Consider the following 21,674-nt stretch of genomic DNA (forward strand, 5'->3'; position numbering starts at 1 on the left):
ACCCTCAACATTTTCTGAATTAAGTGAATTCTACCTGAGTAGCTCTTAAGGATTCCAGGTAACTACCATCTGTAATGTGCAAGTCGTAGTGGCCACAAAGAATGACAGCAATAAAATCTTTTCTACCTCTGTTTGGTTGCATCTTGAATGAATTACTCACTAAAGTAAGCGAGAACAGTATTTATTTTCAGAAGGAATTGCAAACGGTTTCTTTATTAATGCAATAGATAATACACATTATGAGTGAGACTCAGTGAAACCGCGTCCCACTGATTTCCAAGAGGCTTCATTGTACCATCATGGCACTCCCATCAGGAAATCCTGGCTTTAGAGATCTGGGAATCCTGGCTTTAGAGATCTGGGAATCCTGGCTTAAGAGATCTGGGAATCCGTGCTGTAAGACTGATAAAAAAACAAAAAACAAAAGCGATAAAACATAAGTGAACAAAATTAAAATCTGGTGGTGATACAACACCCTGTTGGCCATGGATTTAGCTCGGTTTGATTGCTAATTAATTAATTGCTAATAGGTACCTGACAAACCTTACATAAAGCCGGGGCTGATAAGCAGGTACCTTACAAACCTCCTGACATAAAGCCAGAACTCAAAAGCAAGAACCCGACAAACCTCCTGATATAAAGGCTCAGCTCATAATCAGGCACCTGACAAACCTCCAGACATCAAGCCACAGCTCATAAGCAGGTACCTGACAAGCCTCCAGACATCAAGCCACAGCTCATAAGCAGGTACCTGACAAACCTCCTGACATCAAGCCACAGCTCATAAGATGGTATCTGACAAACCTCCTGACATAAAGTCGCAGCGTATAAGCAGGTACCTGACAAACCTTCTGATATAAAGGCTCAGCTCATAATCAGGCACCTGACAAACCTCCTGACATCAAGCCACAGCTTATAAGCAGGTACCTGACAAACCTCCTGACATCACGCCACAGCTCATAAGCACGTACCTGACAAACCTCCTGTCATAATGTCGCAGCTCATAAGCAGGTACCTGACAAACCTCCTGATACAAAGGCTCAGCTCATAATCAGGCACCTGACAAACCTCCTGACATCAAGCCACAGCTTATAAGCAGGTACCTGACAAACCTCCTGACATAAAGTCGCAGCGTATAAGCAAGTACCTGACAAACCTCCTGACATAAAACCACAACTCATAAGCAGGTACCTGACAAACCTCCTGGCTTTAAGCTGCAGCTCATAGGCAGGTACCTGACAAACCTCCTGACATCAAGCTACAGCTCATAAGCAGGTACCTGACAAACCTCCTGGCTTTAAGCTGCAGCTCATAGGCAGGTACCTGACAAACCTCCTGACATAAAGCCTCAGCTCATAAGCAGGTACCTGACAAACCTCCTGACTTAAAGCCACAGTTCATAAGCCGGTAGCTGACAAACCTCTTGACTTAAGTTGCACTCAGTCTAGCACCTGTCTAGATTGCCTAGAATTTAAAGTAATTATCATCAAGGAATAACACCACTGTGAGCCTGTCCTACTTACAAGGGCATCTGATGTTACAACACCTTTGTACGCCATCAGTTTCGACTGACTGTGCGATAAAGCAACCTCTTGGCAGCTGGGCAGACAAGCACCTAAAAATAAGCAGACATTTTATCAAGTACACAAACTATCACAAGTACGACAGGGAATCGGTTTTATGAATGACAAAAACCACCGACCTTTACCTACAAGCAGCTGCATAGAAACTTGTAATCATGTGCCGAGAAACAGCTGCATAGAGACTTGTAACCATGTAACGAGAAGCAGCTGCATAGAAACTTGTAATCATGTACTGAGAAGCAGCTGCATAGAAACTTGTAATAACGTACTAAAAAGTAGTTGCATAGAAACTTGTAATCATGTACGGAGAAGTAGCTGCATAGAAACTTGTAACCATGTAACGAGAAGCAGCTGCATAGAAACTTGTAATCATGTACAGAGAAACAGCTGCATAGAGACTTATAACCATGTAACGAGAAGCAGCTGCATAGAAAATTGTAATCATGTACTGAGAAGCAGCTGCATAGAAACTTGTAATCGTGTACTGAGAAGCAGCTGCATAGAAACTTGTAATCATGTACAGAGAAGCAGCTGCATAGAAACTTGTAACCATGTACTGAGAAGCAGCTGCATAGAAACTTGTACTCGTGTACTGATAAGCAGCTGCATAGATACAGGTGCATAGAAACTTGTAATCATGTACCGAGAAACAGCTGCATAGAGACTTGTAACCATGTAACGAGAAGCAGCTGCATAGAAACTTGTAATCATGTACTGAGAAGCAGCTGCATAGAAACTTGTAATAACGTACTAAAAAGTAGTTGCATAGAAACTTGTAATCATGTACGGAGAAGTAGCTGCATAGAAACTTGTAACCATGTAACGAGAAGCAGCTGCATAGAAACTTGTAATCATGTACAGAGAAACAGCTGCATAGAGACTTATAACCATGTAACGAGAAGCAGCTGCATAGAAAATTGTAATCATGTACTGAGAAGCAGCTGCATAGAAACTTGTAATCGTGTACTGAGAAGCAGCTGCATAGAAACTTGTAATCATGTACAGAGAAGCAGCTGCATAGAAACTTGTAACCATGTACTGAGAAGCAGCTGCATAGAAACTTGTAATCATGTACTGAGAAGTAGTTGTATAAAAACTTGTAATCATGTACGGAGAAGTAGTTGCATAGAAATTTGTAAGAAGGTACCGAGAAGCAGCTGCATAGAAACTTGTAATCATGTACTGAGAAGCAGCTGCATAGAGACTTGTAACCATGTAACGAGAAGCAGCTGCATAGAAATTTGTAATCATGTACAGAGAAGCAGCTGCATAGAAACTTGTAATCATGTACTGAGAAGTAGTTGCATAGAAACTTGTAATCATGTACAGAGAAGCAGCAGCATAGAGACTTGTAACCATGTAACGAGAAGAAGCTGCATAGAGACTTGTAACCATGTACTCAGAAGCAGCTGCATAGAAACTTGTAATCATGTACAGAGAAGCAGCTGCATAGAAACTTGTAATAAGGTACTGAGAAGTGGCTGCATAGAAACTTGTAATCATGTACGGAGACGCAGCTGCATAGAAACTTGTAAGAAGGTACCAAGAAGCAGCTGCATAGAAATTTGTAATAAGGTACTGAGAAGTAGTTGCATAGAAACTTGTAATCATGTACGGAGAAGCAGCTGCATAGAAACTTGTAACAAGGTACCGAGAAGCAGCTGCATAGAAACTTGTAATCATCTACCGAGAAACAGCTGCATAGAGACTTGTAATCATGTAACGAGAAGCAGCTGCATAGAAACTTGTAATAAGGTACTGAGAAGCAGCTGCATAGAAACTTGTAATCATGTACTGAGAAGCAGCTGCATAGAAACTTGTAATCATGTACGGAGAAGTGGCTGCATAGAAACTTGTAAGAAGGTACCGAGAAGCAGCTGCATAGAAACTTGTAATAAGGTACTGAGAAGTAGTTGCATAGAAACTTGTATTCATGTACAGAGAAGCAGCTGCATAGAGACTTGTAACCATGTAACGAGAAGCAGCTGCATAGAAACTTGTAATCATGTACTGAGAAGCAGCTGCATAGAAACTTGTAACCATGTAACGAGAAGCAGCTGCATAGAAACTTGTAATCGTGTACTGAGAAGTGGCTGCATAGAAACTTGTAATCATGTACAGAGAAGCAGCTGCATAGAAACTTGTAATCATGTACTGAGAAGCAGCTGCATAAAGACTTGTAACCATGTAACGAGAAGCAGCTGCATAGAAACTTGTAATCATGTACTGAGAAGCAGCTGCATAGAAACTTGTAATAAGGTACTGAGAAGCAGCTGCATAGAAACTTGTAATAAGGTACTGAGAAGTAGTTGCATAGAAACTTGTAATTATGTACGGAGAAGTGGCTGCATAGAAACTTGTAAGAAGGTACCGAGAAGCAGCTGCATAGAATTTTGTAATCATGTACTGAGAAGCAGCTGCATAGAGACTTGTAACCATGTAACGAGAAGCAGCTGCAATGAAACTTGTAATCATGTACTGAGAAGCAGCTGCATAGAAACTTGTAATAAGGTACTGAGAAGCAGCTGCATAGAAACTTGTAATAAGGTACTGAGAAGTAGTTGCATAGAAACTTGTGATCATGTACGGAGAAGTAGCTGCATAGGAACTTGTAAGAAGGTACCGAGAAGCAGCTGCATAGAAACTTGTAATCATGTACAGAGAAACAGCTGCATAGAGACTTGTAACCATGTAACGAGAAGAAGCTGCATAGAAATTTGTAATCATGTACAGAGAAGCAGCTGCACAGAAACTGGTAATGTATTGAGAAGCAGCTGCATAGAAATTTGTAATCATGTACAGAGAAGCAGCTGCACAGAAACTGGTAATGTATTGAGAAGCAGCTGCATAGAAACTTGTACTCGTGTACTGATAAGCAGCTGCATAGATACAGGTGCATAGAAACTTGTAATCATGTACCGAGAAAACGCCGCGGGACAATTTGTAAAAATGCGAAAAAAAGCCACAAGGAACAGTTGTAAACTTTATCCACTGTCATTATTTTACTGCACAGTTTCCACAACTCGATAAACACTCTTTCTTTTCAATCTCTTTCTAAAAACGTGGATTAAAACACTTCTTGCACCATGTGTGGAAGGATGATGAGGGCTGCAATTAAATATTCTTCAAAACCTCACAGATACCTCGGCTGGTAGTCTCCAGTCCTTTCCCACTTGCACCGGCCCATTGATACCTCAGCAAGTGGTCTCAGGCCTTCACGCACTTAAACTGGCCGACTGATAGCTTAACAGCTGGTCCCCTGCTTTCACACACTTACACCGGCCCATTGAAACCCCATCAGGTGATCCCCGACTCTCACACACTTACACCGGCCCACTTATACTCCAGCAGGTGGTCCCCCGACCCTCCCACACATACACCGGCCCACTTATACTCCACCAGGTGGTCTCCGGCCCTCACACACTTACGCCGACTCAGTAAAAAATCAACAGGTGGTCCCCGACTCACACACACTTACACCAGCCAACTTAAGCCCCAGCAGGTGGTCCCGGCTCTTACAGAATTATCCCTGCCAACTGATACCCCAGCAGGTAGTCCCCTGTCCTCTCACACTTAAACTGACTAACAGATACCCCAGCAGCTGGTCTCTGTGATTCTTACACCGAGCGATAACCCACCATCACACACTTACTTTGGCTCACAGATACCTCATCAGATGATAACCGACCGTCACATACTTACTCTGGCTCACAGAACCCAACAGGTGATAACCGACCGTCACACACTTATTCTGGCTCACAGAACCCAACAGATGTTAACCAACCGTCACTCTGGCTCACAGAACCCAACAGATGATAACCGCCCGTCACACACTTACTCTGGCTCACAGAGACTCCAGCAGGTGATAACCGAGCGTCACACTTAGTCTGCCTCACAGAATCCAACCGATGAGAACCAACCTTACTTACTCTGGCTCACAAAACCCAACAGGTGATAACCGACAGTCACACACTTACTCTGACTCACAGATACTCAGCAGATAATATCCGACAGTCACACTTACTCTGGCTGACAGGCCCAATAGGTGATAACCGACCGTCACGCACTTACTCTTGCTCACACACTCCTAGCAGATGGTTCCCGGCCCTCACACACTGACAGTTTCTCCAACAACATCCCTGGTCAAGATTACACTCCGTCCAGCGCTCTCCTTCCCCAAAATGTCGTCCACTGGATGATTGGCATGTTTGTTCTGGAAGGTAAGAAATGAATAAGAATGAATGTGCATCAAGGAAATCTTTCAGAGCTTATAAAACTGGGAAGAACTAGGAGATAACCAGCACACCTGGTTCCAGATACCTGACAACAGCTGATTCAATCTGGCAATGGATCGAGTAGGATCTGGATAAGAACCCACCAGCTCACTGGTCTAAGGCTAGTCCCCTTTCTGGAGTACCTGTCTAACGGAAATCAGTTCCATTTCTAGATGCTCTTCCAAGCAATTTCTTCGTCCCCAGTATTTGTTACTCGGTTTGAAAGATGTTAATTAGCTAACAAAACATTTCGCGAATGGGGCAGGTCTGATCCAACGCATTCTTTGGCATAACATTTTAAGGACAAATGAACTTAAAAGCATAGCAGTGTTACTAAAACATCCATCACCGGTGGAATCCCTTTCTATCAAACCATACTCCCAACGTATTTCTAGCATTTGAGTTTCGTATTACAGGTCTGGCCGTAGGTGGGTTGTGATAAAGTCAAACATCCTGCAATCTCACCTGTGCATTCCGTTCTGCAGCAGTCCATATGTGTGGAGTTCTGGAACGGTTCGAGGAGGCGACATCCGGGTCTCAAGGCGATGCCTGCGCAGCTGGCAAGGGAGGTAACAACTAAAATTTAAGCTTTGCTATATTCCCAGGATACATTGTAAACTCTGTAATTTTGCGAGTGACCATCACCTCGTCAGAGAGAAACTTCTTACAGATTACGTAGTTCTGGAAGTCACCTCAGTATCTTCCGGACAGAACACCTTGTATATGAAGAGCTGAATAGACAGTCTATCGTCGTAAATAAACGTGGTCGTATTTATTTTATCAGTGAAGATTCACCACAATTACATAATTTCAGAACAACAAATATTAAGTGTGCATATTTCCAAACAGTTTGCTCAAACTGCTCAAACTGGGGAGTGTCTTGAAAGAAGAGCAGGGAGCCTTCTCAAAGGTAGCAAATCTCCAAAACGAAATAACAAATTTTAAGAAATAATTTCCCCAAAAGACCTATAGAAATCGCGTGGTGTCACCTGTTCATGATGCAGAGGTTCCATACTCTATCCACTACACAATGTGAAATGTCCCATTATACTCAGACGCTTTCTACCCTAACCATTGTAGTACAGAACTGACCTACATTTTACATGTTTATGGTATGGTGTACTACTTACATGACTTGGCAGTCGGCCTGAGGTTCTCCATCCACGTTAATACATGAACATCGTGCCGAGCAGCAAGAACCCTGGCAGCGCTGCCATTCTGATGCAGGCGCTCCGGTGACGTCAACACAGGGCTCTTGAACAACAAAGACAAAATACAGCGCACTTCAAGAATAGGTACCATATTCCATTGAGACAATGTATAAACCTTCTGTGGCTCTGAGGGAAAACGACAGAATACAGCGCAGGTGAACAACATTTACCATATTCCGATGATGCAATGTAACCACACACTGGCGCCCACCCTGGGTGCGACGGAAACAAAGACAAGATACAGCGCACGTGGAAAACATCTATCATATACCGATGAGACAATGTAACCACACATTGGCGCCCACCCTGGGTGCGGCGGAAACAAACATGAGAAACAGAGCCAATGAAAAACATCTACCATATACGGATGAGACAATGTAACCACACCGTGGCGTCTACCCTGGTTGCGGCGGAAACAAAGATGAGAAACAGAGCCAGTGAATAACATCTACCATATACCGATGAGACAATGTAACCACACCGTGCAATCTACCCTGGGTGCGGCGGAAACAAAGACGAGATACAACGCACACCTATACATCTGCTTTGTAATCAACACTTATGTGTCTCTACAAGCCCCAATTCAATCTGGTCCCAAAGGTTATGAAATAACATGAGGGTTTTTTTATGAAAAGCGCACACTTTTCTTAGAGCTCACCTATAGTTTGAACCAAAGCCTAAGGACAACAAAAACTGCTAATTTAGGAGAGAATGTCAGGAAAGACAACTGCTGGCCAAAAAGACAAACGTCTTCATGTCACGGACAGAAAGATTCATCATTTCACTGTTGGTGATCTTTAGTCGTCATGATAAGTACACGCGTACCGAAGGCAACACGTGCCGCAAGGGAAAATGACTATTGTAATCTCTGGACAAATTTTTTAAAGCAGAAATTAGAGATCAAACTCCAAATAAAGAAAAGCAGATTTTTACCACCGGCGAGAGTTGCCTCGGCGAATGTTGTTAAAAGTGCCCACAGAATGGTAATGGTTGTCCACTCCATGGTAATTCGTCAGTTAAATGCCAGTGGTATGGGGACAGTCCTTTATTACATCCACGGCGCAGCCGACGGCGACTATTATATTATGTCTATGGTCTTAATCATTAAGACTATCAGATTAACCTTTCCGCAAAAGCCCTTCTGCGGGAAAACTGGAATTAAATTAGTATTTGAAAACATATAAGATAACTGAACTGTTACATGTGTGTAACATAAACGTGGCATTCATTAATGACCCACATTATTTAGATTTAATCTCTTTTAATATGCTCGTCGTATTATTACTGAAAAATTGCTAAGTACGACGTTAAACCCCAAGCACTCACTCACTCACTTCTAATATGCCACTTTACTCCAGTGCATTCAATTACCCTGTCGGTAAAAAGCTTGTTTTTGAGTCTGTGCTGAACGACCAATCATTAAAATGTATCATTTTCTAAAGTGATTTTCATAGCATCCACATATCACATAGCTTAGTTTTGTGAATTACGAATATTTCCAACATTAAAATCATGTTGGTATAAAAAATAATAAGCTATTTCGGTATGATATAAGCCTATCATTACACCCATACATGGTTCATTGCGGTATTCTGGTATCTGCATTCCGGTTTGATTTCTAGCTGTGTCATACATGTTGTCATAGAGCTGAGTGAGTGTAGCACTGTCATATTGTCATAGAGCTGAGTGAGTGTAGCACTGTCATGTTGTCAGAGCTCAGTGCGTGTAGCAGTGTCATGTTGTCAAAGAGCTCCGTGAGTGTAGCAGTGTCATGTTGTCATAGAGCTCAGTGCGTGTAGCAGTGTCATGTTATCATAGAGCTCAATATGTGTAACAGTGTTATGTTGTCAATGAGGTCACTGAGTGTAGCAGTGTCATGTTGTCAATGAGCTCAGTGCATGTAGCAGTATCATGTTGTCAATGAGCTCAGTGCATGTAGCAGTGTCATGTTGTCATCGAGCTCAGTGTGTGTAGCAGTGTCATGTTGTCAAAGAGCTCCGAGAGTGCAGCAGTGTGATGTTGTCATGGAGTTCAGTGCGTGTTTGTATACAAACTGATCACGTCGTAAAGGAAGTTACTCCTTTGCTCTGTTGAGGCGATTTTAATCTCCGCATAGGCATGGAGTGTGAGTGACATTCTGCTGTTTATGACCCCAGAGATCGGACGGAGAAACTTACTACACTAACTCCATGAGATACGCGCGATCAGATATGAGCGGTGTAGAAGACCGAAGCAAAGATCTGAAGTCAGCAGGATGATGACTGTTGAGAACTGTTGAGCTTATGTGCCATAAACAAGTAACAACTGTATTATGCAAGAATGCTTTAAACGCATGCATTCTATTTATTTATTTATTTATTTTCGTTTATTTACCGAACGTCCTGCTTTCGTTCCTCTGGAATTCCTAAATCTGTTTTTTTTCAGACTATTTCCTATATTTAATGCTTTAAACACTTCTGCCAAGAAATGTAATAAATTAAAATTACTGTGTGTAACATTAAGCCTATTAACATTAAGTAATATTAGGCATACACCTTGAATGTATAGTGTGTAATATTAGGCCTACACCTTGAATGTACGGTGTGAAGTGTTAGCTTGCGCCTTGAATGTATGGCGTGTAATATTAGGCCTACACATTGAATGTAAGGTGTATAATATAGGGATGGGGATATAACATGTGGGTGAAACATTCTGGAGTGAAAGGACGGTTAGTACGATCCAGCTGATGGAGTGAAAGAACGGTTAGCGCGATCCAGCTGATGGAGTGAAAGAACGGTTAGTGCGATCCAGCTGATGGAGTGAAAGAACGGTTAGTGCGATCCAGCTGATGGAGTGAAAGAACGGTTAGTGCGATCCAGCTGATGGAGTGAAAGGACGGTTAGTGCGATCCAGCTGATGGAGTGAAAGGACAGTTAGTGCGATCCAGCTGATGGAGTGAAAGGACGGTTAGTGCGATCCAGTTGATGGAGTGAAAGAACGGTTAGTGCGATCCAGTTGATGGAGTGAAAGAACGGTTAGTGCGATCCAGTTGATGGAGTAAAAGAACGGTTAGTGCGATCCAGTTGATGGAGTGAAAGAACGTGTTTTTCTAGATATAGAGACACAACAAAGGCATGATTTCAGAGTGTAAGTCAGGTATTTTTCTAGATATAGAGACACAACAAAGGCCTGGTTTCAGAGTGTAAGTCAGGCATTTTTCTAGATATAGGGACACAACAAAGGCCTGATTTCAGAGTGTAAGTCAGGCATTTTTCTAGATATAGGGACACAACAAAGGCCTGATTTCAGAGTGTAAGTCAGGCATTTTTCTAGGTATAGGGACACAACAAAGACCTGATTTCAGAGTGTAAGTCAGGCATTTTTCTAGATATAGGGACACAACAAAGGCCTGATTTCAGAGTGTAAGTCAGGCATTTTTCTAGATATAGGGACACAACAAAGACCTGATTTCAGAGTGTAAGTCAGGTATTTTTCTAGATATAGGGACACAACAAAGACCTGATTTCAGAGTGTAAGTCAGGTATTTTTCTAGATATAGGGACACAACAAAGGCCTGATTTCAGAGTGTAAGTCAGGCATTTTTCTAGATATAGGGACACAACAAAGGCCTGGTTTCAGAGTGTAAGTCAGGCATTTTTCTAGATATAGAGACACAACAAAGGCCTGATTTCAGAGTGCAAGTCAGGCATTTTTCTAGATATAGGGACACAACAAAGGCCTGGTTTCAGAGTGTAAGTTAGGCATTTTTCTAGATATAGGGACTCAACAAAGACCTGATTTCAGAGTGTAAGTCAGGCATTTTTCTAGATATAGAGACACAACAAAGGCATGATTTCAGAGTGTAAGTCAGGCATTTTTCTAGATATAGGGACACAACAAAGGCCTGGTTTCAGAGTGTAAGTCAGGTATTTTTCTAGATATAGGGACACAACAAAGGCCTGATTTCAGAGTGCAAGTCAGGCATTTTTCTAGATATAGGGACACAATAAAGGCCTGATTTCAGAGTGTACATGTAAGTCAGGCATTTTTCTAGATATAGGGACACAACAAAGACCTGATTTCAGAGTGTAAGTCAGGCATTTTTCTAGATATAGGGACACAACAAAGGCCTGATTTCAGAGTGTAAGTCAGGCATTTTTCTAGATATAGGGACACAACAAAGGCCTGATTTCAGAGTGTAAGTCAGGCATTTTTCTAGATATAGAGACACAACAAAGGCCTGGTTTCAGAGTGTAAGTCAGGCATTTTTCTAGATATAGGGACACAACAAAGGCCTGATTTCAGAGTGTAAGTCAGGCATTTTTCTAGATATAGGGACACAACAAAGGCCTGATTTCAGAGTGTAAGTCAGGCATTTTTCTAGATATAGGGACACAACAAAGGCCTGGTTTCAGAGTGTAAGTCAGGCATTTTTCTAGATATAGGGACACAACAAAGGCCTGGTTTCAGAGTGTAACTCAGGTATTTTTCTAGATATAGGGACACAACAAAGGCCTGGTTTCAGAGTGTAAGTCAGGCATTTTTCTAGATATAGGGACACAACAAAGGCCTGGTTTCAGAGTGTAAGTCAGGCATTTTTCTAGATATAGGGACACAACAAAGGCCCGGTTTCAGAGTGTAAGTCAGGCATTTTTCTAGATATAGGGACACAACAAAGGCCTGATTTCAGAGTGTAAGTCAGGTATTTTTCTAGATATAGGGACACAACAAAGGCCTGGTTTCAGAGTGTAAGTCAGGTATTTTTCTAGATATAGGGACACAACAAAGGCCTGGTTTCAGAGTGTAAGTCAGGTATTTTTCTAGATATAGGGACACAACAAAGGCCTGATTTCAGAGTGTAAGTCAGGCATTTTTCTAGATATAGAGACACAACAAAGGCCTGGTTTCAGAGTGTAAGTCAGGCATTTTTCTAGTTATAGGGACACAACAAAGGCCTGGTTTCAGAGTGTAAGTCAGGTATTTTTCTAGATATAGGGACACAACAAAGGCCTGATTTCAGAGTGTAAGTCAGGCATTTTTCTAGATATAGGGACACAACAAAGGCCTGATTTCAGAGTGTAAGTCAGGCATTTTTCTAGATATAGTGACACAACAAAGGCCTGGTTTCAGAGTGTAAGTCAGGTATTTTTCTAGATATAGGGACACAACAAAGGCCTGGTTTCAGAGTGTAAGTCAGGCATTTTTCTAGATATAGGGACACAACAAAGGCCTGATTTCAGAGTGTAAGTCAGGCATTTTTCTAGATATAGGGACACAACAAAGGCCCGGTTTCAGAGTGTAAGTCAGGTATTTTTCTAGATATAGGGACACAACAAAGGCCTGGTTTCAGAGTGTAAGTCAGGTATTTTTCTAGATATAGGGACACAACAAAGGCCTGGTTTCAGAGTGTAACTCAGGCATGTTTTCGTTCTATGACTCACTGAGTCATCGTAATAGCATAAGTTAAATTGTTATCGGAACCACATTTAGAAAGTTTCCGTTTGATCATATGTGTCACGAGGAGGCAAAGACTTATCTGACTTAGTACAAATAAAAAGGATTTAAAAAAAATTCTTGCAGTGTAGCTTGACCGTACGAGTGTAACCTACTGTCACTTTAATAGGGGAACTCGTAAAACTCCTGCCTGTATTAAGACGATCCATAGGTGTGAACTTATTCGTTATTTCCTTTATTACGTCACAATTATCGGTGTGCTTGTGCTCATAAAACATATATGAAGTACACACGCACTGCAACGTCACAAAAGAAAACGATGTGTTCTAATTTGATCATATGGATCGCCTGTGTACCTCGTCATCGAGTCTCCGAATGAGGCTTTATGGTGGGAGATTTCTTCAGGGCATTCCCGCCAGACTCTGCAATATTCGCGCATAGTGCGAAATCCTTCTGGGTATGGCGTAAGCATCACTGAACTACATAAATAAACATAACGTATATCTACATTTTCAGCATATGGACAAGGTCATAGTCTGTCATATTACATCCAACCATTTTCAGCACTGGAAGCGTACCGTCGGCTGCTGTCCTGTATAAACTATTATTCAAATTCTATATACCGGTACATGTCGTTATAGTGCTGTCGTCATCCATGTCTAAACATGCATCTCAGATGTGGCAGATTCAAACATCTTTGAAACTGCTGTCTGCTTCTCTTTGCATGATTTCGTCATAGCTTCGTACTTTACTTACTTTCTTAGTTCTTTTGTGTTGTACGTCGTTTTGCGGATTCGGCCTGCTATTATTGACTTGGAACGTTCGTATTGTCGAAAGCCACAGATGTCTCTTTAGATGTATAGATTCACACCTACATGGACGCTGTATATTGGCCTCGATTGATGAGATGGCTAAGGCGCTGTCTCGAAGCAGCTATAAGGCTGAGGTGGTGGGCTCGAATCCAGCTCTTGCTCTGTCGGCTGCGGCATTAAGTCTAGGGTTTTTTTAAAGTACGCGGGTGCTCTGTTTTCCATTACCCATAAACCTGACCACCGTCAAAGTATTGAATACAGCTTTTCTGTATGGCGCTTACCAACAACGGAATAAATATATAAACCTATACTGTATAACTCAGTGTGTGTGCCTCAGGTGTAATGCTTTTACACACATACTATATAACTCCCTTTGGCCTCCATGGCATAGTGGTTAGTGAGTTCAAGTTCAGCTTTTAGTGGCTCCCTCTCAGATCGTACGTGAGAGGGTTTGCCAGCAACCTGTTGATGGTCGAGTGTTGATAGTTCTCCCACCATAATACTTGTGGTCGTCGTATAAGTGAAATATTGTTGAGTACAGGACGGTGTGAAACACTAATCAGATAAATGCATAAATAATCAGCTGCGAAAGGGGCACTGTAGAAGACTGAAGCAGGAGAACACTTTGTCAGGAGCACTGTGTCAAGAGAACGTTGTGTCAGGAGAACGCTGTGTCAATAGAAGATTGTGTCAGGAGAAGATTGTGTCAGGAGAACGCTGTGTCAGGAGAACGTTACGTCAGAAGAACGCTGTGTCAGGAGAACGTTGTGTCAGGAGAACGCTGTGTCATAAGAATGTTGTTGTCAGGAGAACGTTGTGTCAGGAGAACGTTATGTCAGGAGAACATTGTTGTCAGAAGAACGTTATGTCAGGAGAACATTGTGTCAGAGAACGTTGTGTCAGGAGAACATTGTTGTCAGGAGAACGTTGTGTCAGGAGAACGTTGTTGTCAGGAGAACATTGTGTCAGGAGAACGTTGTTGTCAGGAGAAAGTTGTTGTCAGGAGAACGTTATGTCAGGAGAACATTGTGTCAGGAGAACGTTATGTCAGGAGAACATTGTGTCAGGAGAACGTTGTGTCAGGAGAACTTTGTTTCAGAAGAACGTTGTGTCAGGAGAACATTGTTGTCAGGAGAACGTTGTGTCAGAAGAACGTTGTTGTCAGGAGAACGTTGTGTCAGGAGAAGGTTGTTGTCAGGAGAACATTGTGTCAGGGGAACGTTGTTGTCAGGAGAAAGTTGTTGTCAGGAGAACGTTGTGTCAGAAGAACGTTGTGTCAGGAGAACGTTGTTTCAGGAGAAGGTTGTGTCAGAAGAACGTTGTGTCAGGGGAACGCTGTGTCAGGAGAACGTTGTGTCAGAAGAACGTTGTGTCAGAAGAACGTTGTGTCAGAACGTTGTGTCAGGGGAACGCTGTGTCAGGAAAACGTTGTGTCAGAAGAACGTTGTGTCAGGAGAACATTGTGTCCAGGGAACGTTGTGTCAGGAAAGAAAAATGCAAACACTTCCTTTTTAGCACCATGACAACTTTATTTGGGACAATTGTCTTGTATGTATAAAGTTTACACCAATTGCACAGAGGTGTGAGTAAGCGAGAAATACAAGCTGCTTTCAGGAGAGCAACGGGTCACCGGTATTGTCTGTCAGATCTTCATCAAGCTGAAAATGATGAGGGTAAACAATATCATTATACATGTATAGCGATTTGACGAGTTTTGATTGGCTACACGACGGCGGATTTTTACATACAGTTGGTTCAGCGTATTCAGTGTGCCTGGAAGTTGGTCAGGCAAAACAGTGGTTTTGACTCTGATTGTCCTGGAAACATGGTCTGCCCGGAAATTAAAAACATTAAACTTTTATGATCTATCAACCAACTAGGCGTGTTACTCGGTGATATACAATGTTTTGTCATGCCCTCTTCGCGGTCTCTGTTGACCCCACTGACAGCTACATTTGCACACTTTTCATTGCTACGACAGGAATTACGACATCTCATATTGCTTGTAAAAGTTACAACCGGCGAGGGCGTTTAGAATGACGTCTTTCATTGTATAACTTGAGTCTGGCGTTGATGTAGTATAATATACAAACATCGAGAGTAAAAGTGGTGTTGGCAAATGTTTACAAGAATCCGGTGAAATTCAGCCCCCATTCGTCAGTTTATATCATTAAGATTTGAACCTAGCTCTGTATGTCAATTCTTAAATTGTAGTAGCTTTGTACCCATCCCCTCCCCCCAGCACAGTGTGATCTACAAAATTTGGTAGGTACAAATGCAAGAATTGCTCATATTGCTTTGTCATCGTCACATTCATAAACATCAACATGGACGTCCGTCGTAAGAAAGCCCAACTTTGACAGACAACCCTCAGATGACGTCATGGCTGCTAACAGCGAAGATGGGGGCGGAATTAGGGTGCTGGCGACCCTAAGATACGAACTACAAAATTAATCAAATGCGTTATTGCTAAGATGCTTAACAGTATCATGTCATTTGTGTTATTATGTTGTTGCTGGTTCTGTTTTATATACCAGTCTGATAATTGTGACTGGACTGAGACAACACATGTAATGCTACTGAATATCAACAGGCACTCAGAACATTTTCATTGGGCTTCCTTGGTATTTTTCCAAACATGCGATATCTATGAAGTGTACTATGTAATTAGTTAAAAGGTTAAATGTTTTGCCACAGAGCGTTACAGGATGATAATTATTTGATGGGGAAAGTTGATATATGAATATATCGGAATCATGCACTTAGAGTCACGGTCACAAAGTACAGACAAACAAGCCAATTCTAAAAGCTGTTTTGCAATGCAATTTGTCGTTTATTATCAATGAGTGACTCAGTCCAGCGAATCATGACCTCTTCCCAGGATCCAGCTATTGTGATGACGTCACCATAAAGGATTTGTCGCCTATTCCCGCGATATTTGCTTTACCTTAATATATTAAGGTCTGTATTTTCTTAACACCAGTAACGACATGTAGAAATATAAAAATAAGTCAACTCACACGTACTCTATAGTCTGAGCGGCTCCTCCAACTGTGGCACTACAACAACGAGAGGTTATTTGTTACAAAGTGGTTTGTTCCATGTAACCTTTTGGTTCACATGTAAGGTTACCAAAGCCCCAATTCTGCCAAGTTAAAATAATATGTGTGACCTTCATTTAGTTCATTTAACTTAAATTAAATTTGTTGGTGTTTAATGGCGGATTGAAGATTATGGGGTGGGGGAAAACTGCGACAAAGCCAAATAGACCTCCCTGACAAACCTCTTCACAAAAACCCAAGGCCCATTGAAGGATTTATTTATTTATTATTTTGTTGGTGTTTTACGCTGTGCTCAAGAATATTTCACTGATACGACGGCCGCCAGTATCATATAAGGGCTTATAGATACTACAAAAGGTAGATAAAGTAATCTCACCTGTGCACTCAATTCTACAGCAGTCCATGTGCGTGGCGTTGTGAATGGGTTCTAGAAACTTACATCCGGGCAATGGCATAAAGTATGGGCATCTGTGGAGAGAGAGACGACGACGATATTACCCTAGCCCTCTACATGGGAGTTTGGTTTGGTGTTTGAGATATTAGTCAGTCCCCGTTCTACCTGGGAGTATAGTCCCATAGGCCTTCTCACTTGACGTCAAGCCAGCAGTTTGGATACGTGAAAATTCTACTTCTTTGTTTGACCGTTGTTTAACATTATAAAAGCATCCCCCTGAACAAGTCGACGACCCTAACAATGGAGAGTTTAAAATACACCACCAGCCTTTCAAGGCATCAGTGGATTCTGATTAGCTATAACTGACTAGGCCAAACTAAAGAGACCTCGAGGACGGATAAATTCTTGTCGGATGATTTAACCAAACCCCAGAAATCACTTCATCACTTCACAGATACATTTCTTCTTTACATTAAGAAATAGGCAAAATCCATTGCAGCCGTATTCCATGAACTATTGTCCTGGGCACAAAGTCACTAGCAAACGTTGAATAAATATGTTCCTGATGGATAATGCCCATAAAGGTTACATGTACAGCATGGCTTCAGTGAGTGAGTGGGTGAGTGCTTGGGATAGCATGGCTTCAGTGAGTGAGTAAGTGAGTGCTTGGGGCAGCATGATGAGTGAGTTCTTGGGGCAGGATGGCTTCAGTGAGTGAGTGAGTGCTTGGGGCGGCATGGCTTTAGTAGTGCGTGAGTGCTTGGGGCAGCATGGCTTCAGTGAGTGAGTGCTTGGGGCAGCATGGCTTCAGTGAGTGAGTGCTTGGGGCAGCATGGCTTCAGTGAGTGAGTGCTTGGGGCAGCATGGCTTCAGTGAGTGAGTACTTGGGGCAGCATGGCTTCAGTGAGTGAGTACTTGGGGCAGCATGGGTTTAGGCCACATGCCTATGTATCTATAGAGAGGATTTATGTGGTCCTTTCCTCGGGTTGAGCTCTCATGCATCATTGTGGAGAGTGAAACGTTTGCTTAACCTGTGTTAAGAGTTATGTATGACTTACGCTTGTCGGCAGACGGCCTGGCGCACTCCGTAGATCTCCAAACAGCTACACTGAACAACGCAACATGGACTGGACGAACAGAGACTCCATTCCGTCGCAGGTTGCCCGAGAGCGTCTACGCAGGGTTCTGTGAGAAATGAATTTATCTGATGAATAAATGAGCCTCTATTTCACGCCTTCAGCTTCTTTTCGTTACAATGGTGTACCACTGACAATATAAGCTGACAGGTGTCACTGTTTCATCAATCTCCGAGATAAAGTGCAGGAGCAGAGTTTTTCTCAAGAGTGAATGCTCCTGAAGTTGACATGCGCCTAATATTCTGACAAAGGTTACGGGTGACTTCTGATTCCATATTGTAGAGTAGCATATTGATAAATGGACGAATGATAGAGACATGGATACTGTGAATACAAAGTACTGACAGTGTCCGCCATCTTTCTGCCTGATCCCGATTAAACATGCATAGTTGGAGAGACAATATTTACTATTATAAATGTTACTGACGTGTTCAGTGTGAATATTCGAAAATAGCAACATTTTCTGTTTAACTTTAAACTATTTGTCTTGTGCATCTACCAATTATTTACGCTTTAATTAAAACAAGAAAACGAGATGCTTAAGTTTAAAAGAAAAAAGAGAAAATGTAATGTAGTTACCTGGAGTTGGATTCGCCTTTGAGAATACTGTAAAAAGTGCACAGAGCAGGAAACAAAGGGCAGTCTTCATGATGATTCGTGTGTGGGTAGTCTGTAACTAAAGGGAAAAATTCCTGCCTTTTTATGGAGCCCTGACTGACCAGGTCACATCGCTGGCAGCCAGATGCCCGTGTGACCTTGCTTGTATGATTGATTTGACATTCATAAAGTTGTATAGGATGAAATTGTAATCTAAATTTGCTTAAGCCTTGAATTTGATAAACGTGTTGATGACATTTACAGTTAAGAGATGATAGCTTTGAACTGGTCAACAGATTAAGCACCATTTGTAACACACGTGAACAACTTGTCAGTCAGACAGAGAATGGCATCTATAAAATGTATGTTCGCTGAATCGGTCGGTCCGTAGGTGGGTCTTTATGCCAAGTTTGGTAATTTTTGATAACTTTAATAGTTTGGTGATAATAAACAGTGGCAAAGAAACCAGACCTACGTAGTTTGATATACTAGCACCGAACACGACTTTGATATTGATTATATTTATGGGGCTTGAATATTCTGTAAGTTTTAGACATCATTGAAAACTCTTAACTGCTTCTGTGTACAGTCTTAATTTCTTACTTTGTATACTTTCTTCCTTTCATTACGAAGGTTAATGTATGCAGGATAATCTATGCACATCTGATGAAGAAAACCGTTCGGCTTAGTTCTTGCAAAACGGACGCCTACTTTCATACCTATCTGGGCGTCACAGAAGATATGTAATCAACGTGGGGGATAATCGCATGGCCTTCTTGAAACGATGATTGGTCAAATGCTCGTTCTCAGTTGACAGCTTGAAGACAGTCAGCCAGTTGAATATTTATGAGCCTTGATGTCCTTACATGCAGTATTCTAGTTCATATCGTGCACATCAACGAGCCTGCTCGTACATATCGCAGAAGAGTGCGTATGAACGAGGTTGCTCGTGCACATCGCAGAAAGGTGCACACCAACGAGGTTCCTCCTGCATATAGCAGAAAAGTGCACATGAACGATGCTCCTCCTGCATGTCGAGGAAAGGTGCACATGAACGATGCTCCTCCTGCATGTCGAGGAAAAGTGCACATGAACGATGCTCCTCCTGCATGTCGCGGAAAAGTGCACATGAACGATGCTCCTCCTGCATGTCGCGGAAAAGTGCACATGAACGATGCTCCTCCTGCATGTCGAGGAAAAGTGCACATGAACGATGCTCCTCCTGCATGTCGAGGAAAAGTGAACGAGGTTGCTCAGTCTAATTCGTCTTCAGATATAGCAGCCTACAGCAGGCGAATCTGCTTTAGCAATATAAAAACATATGCACATGCTAAATATTTAACAAAACAACAGTAGCTTCTTCTGCAGCGAAGTTAAGTGAAATTACTCAATGCACCATGCGTCTGAATACGAACAAGTCAACCCTGTACAGAATGTTCAATGTATTCACTGATCTCTAATTAGCTATCTGAACCAGTGCACAACCAGAGACCAGCATGGCTGATGGGTTTTCACAGAATTATAAAATGCCCTCGACACAAATATACCTCTACACGTATATATCGCTACACATATATGCCTTGTAATGGCTCAAATACCTGGAACGTCCTTCTTGGTTCACGACTACGAATGACTGCTTCGAGGCCCAGATTCACATTGACTTGTGCAGATGACCAGAGCAACCCCAACAAGTTCATCACTACGTGTATATTTAAGTACAGGCATTTGACCAGAGCATCCACAACAAGTTCATCACTACGTGTATATTCAAGTACAGGCGTTTGACCAGAGCATCCACAACAAGTTCATCACTACGTGTATATTTAAGTACAGGCGTTTGACCAGAGCATACCCAACAAGTTCATCACTACGTGTATATTTAAGTACAGGCGTTTGATCAGAGCATCCCCAACAAGTTCATCACTACGTGTATATTTAAGTACAGGCGTTTGACGAGAGCATCCCCAACAAAATCATCACTACGTGTATATTCAAGTACAGGCGTTTGACCAGAGCATCCCCAACAAGTTCATCACTACGTGTATATTTAAGTACAGGCGTTTGACTAGAGCATCCCCAACAAGTTCATCACTACGTGCATATTTAGGTACAGACGTTTGACCAGAGCATACCCAACAAGTTCATCACTACGTGTATATTTAAGTACAGGCGATTGACCAGAGCATTCCCAACAAGTTCATCACTACGTGTATATTTAAGTACAGGCGTTTGACCAGCGCATCCCCAACAAGTTCATCACTACGTGTATATTTAAGTACAGGCGTTTGACTAGAGCATACCCAACAAGTTCATCACTACGTGTATATTTAAGTACAGGCGTTTGACTAGAGCATCCCCAACAAGTTCATCACTACGTGTATATTTAAGTACAGGCGATTGACCAGAGCATACCCAACAAGTTCATCACTACGTGTATATTTAAGTACAGGCGTTTGACCAGAGCATCTCCAACAAGTTCATCACTACGTGTATATTTAAGTACAGGCGTTTGACCAGAGCATACCCAACAAGTTCATCACTACGTGTATATTTAAGTACAGGCGATTGACCAGAGCATACCCAACAAGTTCATCACTACGTGTATATTTAAGTACAGACGATTGACCAGAGCATCCCCAACAAGTTCATCACTACGTGTATATTTAAGTACAGGCGTTTGACTAGAGCATACCCAACAAGTTCATCACTACGTGTATATTTAAGTACAGGCGTTTGACCAGAGCATCCCCAACAAGTTCATCACTACGTGTATATTTAAGTACAGGCGTTTCACCAGAGCATCCCCAACAAGTTCATCACTACGTGTATATTTAAGTACAGGCGTTTGACCAGAGCATCCCCAACAAGTTCATCACTACGTGTATATTTAAGTACAGGCGTTTGACCAGAGCATCCCCAACAAGTTCATCACTACGTGTATATTTAAGTACAGGCGTTTGACCAGAGCATCCACAACAAGTTCATCACTACGTGTATATTTAAGTATAGGCGTTTGACTAGAGCATCCCCAACAAGTTCATCACTACGTGTATATTTAAGTACAGGCGTTTGACCAGAGCATACCCAACAAGTTCATCACTACGTGTATATTTAAGTACAGGCGATTGACCAGAGCATCCACAACAAGTTCATCACTACGTGTATATTTGAG

General features: G+C 42.1%; 1 protein-coding gene and 1 long non-coding RNA gene across 3 annotated transcripts; both read right to left on the reverse strand.

Annotated features, from left to right (window-relative positions):
- Positions 1 to 189: 189 nt before the first annotated feature.
- Positions 190 to 8,091, reverse strand: LOC135481283 (uncharacterized). Its single transcript, XM_064761132.1, has 6 exons — positions 8,002 to 8,091; positions 6,988 to 7,111; positions 6,323 to 6,414; positions 5,655 to 5,796; positions 1,524 to 1,615; positions 190 to 402 (listed from the first exon to the last, which is right to left on the reverse strand). Exons 1-6 carry the CDS (start codon positions 8,069 to 8,071, stop codon positions 287 to 289), a joined length of 636 nt encoding a protein of 211 aa, XP_064617202.1. The 5' UTR covers positions 8,072 to 8,091; the 3' UTR covers positions 190 to 286.
- Positions 8,092 to 14,833: 6,742 nt separating this feature from the next.
- Positions 14,834 to 18,796, reverse strand: LOC135481282 (uncharacterized). 2 transcript variants are annotated; one of them, XR_010445983.1, is made up of 5 exons: positions 18,485 to 18,796; positions 17,828 to 17,954; positions 16,752 to 16,843; positions 16,340 to 16,372; positions 14,834 to 14,971 (listed from the first exon to the last, which is right to left on the reverse strand). It is a non-coding gene; the product is annotated as an uncharacterized LOC135481282 (long non-coding RNA). The 2 variants fall into 2 exon arrangements; XR_010445982.1 differs by having other exon boundaries at positions 16,334 to 16,372.
- Positions 18,797 to 21,674: the final 2,878 nt, after the last annotated feature.

The sequence above is a fragment of the Liolophura sinensis genome, unplaced genomic scaffold (genome assembly GCF_032854445.1).
Source record: "Liolophura sinensis isolate JHLJ2023 unplaced genomic scaffold, CUHK_Ljap_v2 scaffold_14, whole genome shotgun sequence".
In the NCBI taxonomy this organism is placed as follows: Eukaryota; Metazoa; Mollusca; class Polyplacophora; order Chitonida; family Chitonidae; genus Liolophura; species Liolophura sinensis.